Source organism: Opisthorchis viverrini (assembly GCF_000715545.1).
Source record: "Opisthorchis viverrini unplaced genomic scaffold opera_v5_8, whole genome shotgun sequence".
In the NCBI taxonomy this organism is placed as follows: domain Eukaryota; kingdom Metazoa; phylum Platyhelminthes; class Trematoda; order Opisthorchiida; family Opisthorchiidae; genus Opisthorchis; species Opisthorchis viverrini.
In genome coordinates, this window is record NW_008751664.1 from 1,560,148 (window position 1) to 1,567,265 (window position 7,118).

Below are 7,118 nucleotides of genomic sequence, written 5' to 3' on the forward strand. Positions count from 1 at the left end.
ATTTGTATATATATATATATATATATATATATATATATATATATATCATATACCATTTCGTCGTAACAATAAACAAGGATATTGCCTGAAAGATTTAGGATATACGATAAAATCATGCCATGAGGAAAGTGTATATGACTGTATTGTTCAGTGTATTGGATTTGTTTAACTCGGGTATATCGCAAAATATAGATCACAGTCGAGTGGTTTGGTAGGCAAGATACCAGACCAGTAAGACGGGCCCGATTCGGCCGGGACTCAAAAGGACAGCGAGTGCTCCGTATGGAAAGCCAATGTAAGACAAAGTTAGGCGAACCTGGATAATTGTGTACAAAATGCACATGGAAAAAAGTAAACATGACAAAGAGTGCATCATGATAAACACAGTCTTTTGGGCTGAAATGTGAGGACGTTCGTTTTCCGATGCTGAGGAAGCGCTGAGACGAGAGGGGAGTCCAAGGTGCCAAATGAAGGCCGGCAACACGATCACGCAGAAAACAAGGAGCTACGGGGAAGCAAAATAAGAGGGATGTATTAGTCCACAGATGACTAGTTAGTGTACAACCATACTGTTTCGCCCAATAAAACACGCTTCTTCCAATCCTCTGCCAGCAGCATAAGTATTCCCATTGAGAAAACGGGCATAACATGAAATGGAACGAAATCCAAAACGAACAGAAACAACCAACAACATTCGACGGATGAGACAAGTACGCACACACGCAAAAAAGACCCAAGAGGTTATTGAAAGGCGTACAAAACCCGACAAAGATTCTTAAAGAGGGAGAGGCAGCAGTAAAGTTCAGTATTCATGAAAGTTTTTGATAAAACTCAGGGGGTTGGTAAGTACCGAAATGACCAAGTCAGAAACGGTAACAAGCTAAGGTCGGGAAGCCAAAGCAACCACAATACCGAAATCCACCTCTTGCTAGTTTCCGGAAGAGAGAACTAGTTGTGATTTTGAATACACCCAAGCAATTTTGATAAAAAGCGCCTTTTGTATGGTTGGCGGTGATTCGGCGACTGCTTCAATGAGGCCCAACAGGGCGAACCTGATAGTGGAACAAGTGCATCAATTTGATAAGCAGTTTTCCATGTGTCATGATTTTTGCCTGCTTACCCTATATACTCGTATTGAATCTTTGAATGTACATTTCAGCTCATCCACGCTTGTTCTGAGACACGCTTGCCTACCCTCCATAGTCCGGACTCTCTTTTAACTAGTTCTCGCACATTAAACGTCTCACCATGCAGAAAGAATGCAACTGTGGGATAATTAATGTAATACCACCTATCAATGGGATGGTTGAAGTGTGAATCAGATCGGATAGTTATAAATTTCCTATCGTTTGGATTCAATATCTTTGTTATGCGAAAACTGTTAGTCATGGGAATGGAGGCATCTTGTGGCAGAGCAAGGTCATGGTACACGGCAATGGTTTACATCGGCGTTTCGCGTGACTTCCTAAATGATCAGCTGTTTTACACATTCCGGCTGACAACAGCGAGTATTTCTGCGCAACTGGTGCAGCTGTGAATGCTTAAACAAAGATCTATCATATGAAACTACGGCATCAGGAGTAGTGCGCAATTCTTAAGTTTATCAAGACAGAAGGCGAAATCGCCTTTGAAGCGCGAAAGGATTTGTAAAACCATATCAGTTATGCACCGAAAAACAGTTCCGTTTAGCTTCTCAGTTGTGGTATCAAGGGTAAATCCAACTCAAATTGAATATGGTGGATGATGAGGGACAGCCTCATGAGCGTCTCAACGGACTCAATTTGAATGACACTTTAGGCCGCTATTTCCAAAAAGGATTGTCTGACGAGACATAAATTGTATTAAATTATAAATCGTGGGGATTTGATTGAGCTGCGTCATACTGTGGGTATAGCTGAAAAATATTCGTCCAAACTGAGCTGTTAAGCATTGTAGGTTCCACACACTCACGGCATGTCTACCGAAAATGACTCGCAGTGAAGATGATCAGTAACCGATTCGTTCAGCTGTAACAGCCTGCTGATGCCTAGCTACCATGCCACCCGAAGGAAGCACAAGGGCTGGGATACTGCCAAGTTGCCCAAGCTTAGACAGGGGAAATCGAAAGGCAGAGGTTGGGTTCGAACCACGGGCCTTTCGGTCAGTAAATTCACGCAATAAACACTTGAGCAATCTCGCCCCTAGCTACTAGGCAATTAGTGGTGCACCAAGATATCTGAGTCGGATAGTATGCAAAGCTCCATAAAGTCATCCTGTTTGCCATTATCTGGCATTTCATCACAATCTCTGATAGGTCCATACGACTACTTACGCTGATCGGAAGACCATTCTTCCGCTCAAAGACCGGTCACCTCTCTCTAAAACAGAAAGTTTTATGTGACTTTTTTGAAGTCGTAGTTGTTTATATATCTGATTGACGCTCATTACCAAGGTATAGACTGAAGCAATACAACTATGAATAAGTTGGTTCAGCCAAAGAATATTACAAGGTTTATTGTTGTAATCACTGAGTAAAACAAGTACTGGCCCACATGTATAAGCAATTAACAGGACGTGCAGTGAAAAACTAAATGAAACTATCAAGAATGGTAGAATATTATCACATGACAAATTCCTTGGGTATTATTCCAGACGTAGATGTATTACCAAAACTAGAGTCTGGGGTAGGAAACGGCAGACCGCTAGTGTTGGCACGGGATTAGATAGGCAATGTGCCAGGAAAGCATTACTTAGCGTTCGGAAGCTACACCTGATACACTCTCTCCTGAACATTGAGGACAGCGATTGAAAGCACTATGGTTTAAACCGATTCAAATTCACAAAATGCAGAACAGGATTGCGTCCTTTTAATGAATGAAAGACCAAAAATTATTTTGGAAAGTATAAACGGGAAACCAAGCTTTCCAAACCTAATACCACGGAACCGTTTATGTTATACTCTCTGCCGAGAAGAGCCAGTGTCCCCACAGTCAACAACATCCAGAGGGCCGAGTTGGAAATATGTCAGTCGGCAAATACATCTCCACCAATCTCACTGGTTCAGTTATCATCCCAAATAAAGTGCTTAGGTTGAGAAAAAGCTGTATTATTCGAGAAGAGTAGAATAGTTTGAATAAAGACCCGGATAGCACAATTCAAACAAAAAAGATAGACATGGAAATCATGTGAAAATGGCAAAGGGCCCTTGGGTGTTATTGGAGTCCACGATATGCGAGAGATCGCAAGTTCCAGTCATTTCTAGGGGTGCCGGTCTATTTGTTTGGATTACATGTACCCAAGTCCCTATCCCATGTTTCTACACTTGTAAGGACTTTAAGAGAAGCTGGGGTACCATTCGTCACCACGCTTATAGTGAGACCACGTGGCAGTCACGCAAATTCTTTTGTTGCATCTGCTATTGCGGCTGAATTCTAATTGCTTCCACACACGCCAGGAATCCGATCAGATGTCACCAAAAAGCTAGATACGGTTTACAGTTGAAAGAAACCCGCTAAAAGTCCAAAATACCCACACAAACCACATGTCACTTCACTTTTCTATTGCTGGGACACTTCGCTCATATGACAAAATTCTGACAAGTCAAAGAAGTGACACGTGAGCAGGAAATTGGGTGGGAATGGCTAGTCAGATAGGCAGATGATTCCACGATGCAACCTCACCTGAATTGACTCATACATGTAGGTAAGAGACTCTGCAATCAACGATCCGGCAACGTAAACACCGAAGCTGAAAACCACAGCAAAGTGTTCATCCACTAGATAACCCATAAAAATGGGACCTGAAAAAAGAAAGAGCGAAGAATTAGCTTGGTCTACGAACATAAAATGAGTTCTACACTGCACACAAATACTTTGAAGCGGCTTAACCCCGTGAAAACTGGCGTTCAGGATTGAAAATAAAGTAAACCATATGTGCTCAACCTTTGAACTCGATAGTACAATGCTTAGTAACAGCGAGGTATGGATGCAGCAACTCTAGTTTGTTTCCTAGGATAACATGCAGTTGCAGGCTCAAGCATATGTAAGCACCATTACCATTAACGACATCAATACACCACTAACGGATACTGGCATTTAACTGCCGTAAAATCAATGAGGCTTTGGTAAAAAGTTGAAAAAGGGAAAGGTGGGGAACTAGAATGGAGTCCTTAAATGAAAGCACAAAAATACGCTGCGCTGATCTTTGGGCGGCATTACAGTGAACATGTTTGAACATTATGCCGAATTAAGGTGCCATCAGCGGGATCAACCCAGTGCCTTGGCGGATCTCACGCGACATGAGCTCAGCACACAGCCACAGGTGAAATTTGGCTAGATGGCTCAGCTAGGAATTGACCGCAAGTGTGCCATTGGAATCGAATGCGCACCATGTCCTGGAGGGCTTTCAACCACTTGCAAGCAGAATCACGTAGGCCCCAGCCAGGAAGGCGCAACCGTCCTACAGCAACCAGCGTAATTGTGACTGATTTCATTCCAAGTTTCTGTGTCATGGCCTGTTCCCTCAAACCTTTCGACAACAATCGCTCGGAACAGAAAACAACACTTTCCTTGGTGGACGGTGGTTGGGTTCAATCTGCTGCTCTAACGATTCGGACTTGTTACCAAGTACCCCCAAACGCACCACCTATTCACGTACTCGCTGTAGCTAGCTAACTCTTGCTATACCACGGAGACAGCGGTGATCAAAAGATTGATGACTCCCAAGGTCCTCTGATCGGAGGGACCAGTTATCATGACCACAAAGCGAGACTGCTCTTACGGTTGCCTTGTACATACGACTTTCTAGATTCAGTGGAATTCGCCTCTGATGCCATAAATGATCGTCGCTCGCGCTTTGAGTATCCGCACCTCAACCCCACCCACTACAGTACAATCACGGTTTACGCAGCTGCCAAAATGCGTGAGCCGATCAACAAACTTAGGCTCTTCATTTGGAAGTTTCACAGGAGCCCAAGGGTATGAGAAGTCTTGAATACTTTAACAAGCCGAAACATGAGATCACTTCTGATATTGCGCGGGCAAATAAACGTCAAACAACAAAACGATGTCGCCTGCATAATCCAAGCCAACTAATACCTCTTCGAAAGTGAAACCAACACCTAGATCCATGGTCGTTTCAAGAATGCACTCTATGATAACATCAATGACAAAGTCGAAAAATGAGTGGTAAGGCCAGGACGAGGATGTGCTGAAACGGCTGGTTGAACACCCTAACCCGATTGGAGGTATGGAAATGCGGGGCACGAAGAATGTTTACGAAATTCAAGATCCCTTTCTGGCCAGGGACATTTAGAAGGGTGAATCTCTCCACAAAGCCGAAAGCTCCATTGAATTTGTGGGAAACCGAAAGTGTTGGTTGGCGGCACATAGGCTGCTGCTTGATACCCTCAAGCATGCGTTCCATATGTCGAAGACAGGTACCGCAATATTCAGGAAACCAGTTGCTATGTTATGACAGGCGTGAGAATCATACTTGTATGGTTGGAACAATTAGCTCAAATGCCTTTTTTGAAAAAAAAAACGGATATGAGAAACGATTGGCCCAAATTCTCTAGAATACGTTCGTGTTCTAAAATACCTATGAACAACTTGGTCACAGTGGAACCCAAAGATTTCCCTCCATCCGAGAGGGGAGGGTTGTTTGGCCCAGCAGCTCGATGGCCGAAAGAGATCAAAGTTTTATCAACTGATGAGAGATATAAACGAAAACCACGGCTCAAAATGAGCTGGTCGAACAAAAGAAATAGGCACAGGGGCAGAGGATCAACTCAAGTGTTGTTGAAAATATTCGGCACAGCGATCTGGACGCTGGTGTTTATTATATATTGGGTTTCCAGTACTGTCTTTGACGGACTCAATTACGGAGGGCCGTTTAGGTTCTGTTTTGCGGATTAGTTGGAACAACTTCCGTCCATTCCCAAATGCATCTCGTTTCCTAAAACTTCAGATTCCACCACGCATTTCTGCCCACACATAGGAAGTCTAAAATCTCGTCCAGTCAATTATCCAGCGGAAAAGTACTCCGAGTCCGAAGGCATAAATAGCTTCGGGTAATGGAGAGCATTCTTAGACGCAATGGCTGCTATGCACAAACAGAGGTCCCGGCGTCAGGTAGGACAGAACGAAAGTTAAAGGATAAAAATGAAGAAAGATGGGAGGTATCAGTAGTATCGTCCTGCTGGATGAAGTGAATAAAGCGACCCAACTGATGTCACCATGCGGTGGCCGACGTGGCATGAAGGTACATTTATTCGTGAAGTTCGTGGCCGTATATTGGCCGAGGTACTGCTAGGGCAGTCGGATACAGACAGCAGGACGGTCAGGATCTTTAGTCAATGGCGCTGGCTCAAAAGCCTGACCAAAAGGTGGCAATGGTAAGTGTGAGACTGTTTGAGTAGGCCAAATTTTGAGGATCAGATTACCACTTATTCCAAACCCAACCTGGAGGGTCAGGAGACTGTCCTTCAGACTTCTATCCATTGGCTAAACAGGTAAGGGGGATCTGCGGATGTTGAATGGGCATTTGCCAGTATGGCTAAACGCTACACAAACGGTCGCAGAACGCTGAAATCAAACCTCTCGCGCGTACGCGATGGTCTGCTTCACCCAATGTTTGAAGCTACACTGTTGCTGTAGGATAGCACGCAAGCCCGAATCGTGCGTCAAAGACTAGCGTTAGACTATCTCCATAACTCACCACCATAAGAGAAATTCAATTGAATTATTTGTACTTGTGCGGAAATGGTGAATAAGTAACGAGAATGCCCTCACACCGAAGTAGAAGTTGAGTGAAGAAAAGTTTAGGTCTGTTTTAATCATACGAAGAATGCATGGGGTGGCAGATGAAAGCGCAACCCAACCAAAGAATCTATTCAGGAGCTCAGCTATCTGATGAACCGGCTTGCTGACATGAAAAGATTTAGCTTTCAAGGCTGTGACAGAATACTCACATGGAGCTAATTTTCCTAGAGGTGGGAGGCGAAAAGCCTTCATCTAGAGAGCTGCATCAGTTTTTGCCACAGCACACCGTTCTTCGCTTAGTCAGTTACTTTGTCAGGCTGCACTGTTGACTACTTTCTCTTCACTCCCACAAAGTATATTCATATAAGGTCCTTAATA

The 7,118-nt window shown here is 43.8% G+C and overlaps 1 protein-coding gene across 1 annotated transcript in view; it reads right to left on the reverse strand.

Moving 5' to 3' along the window:
- The window catches only part of T265_00794 (hypothetical protein), a gene marked incomplete at both ends in the record, with an annotated part of 54,161 nt that overhangs the window by 23,357 nt on the left and 23,686 nt on the right, over positions 1–7,118 (reverse strand). The window contains 2 exons of the mRNA XM_009164666.1: positions 198–505; positions 3,660–3,778. Of these exons, the coding sequence (XP_009162930.1) occupies positions 198–505; positions 3,660–3,778 (427 nt within the window). The remainder of the gene's footprint in view (positions 1–197; positions 506–3,659; positions 3,779–7,118) is intronic.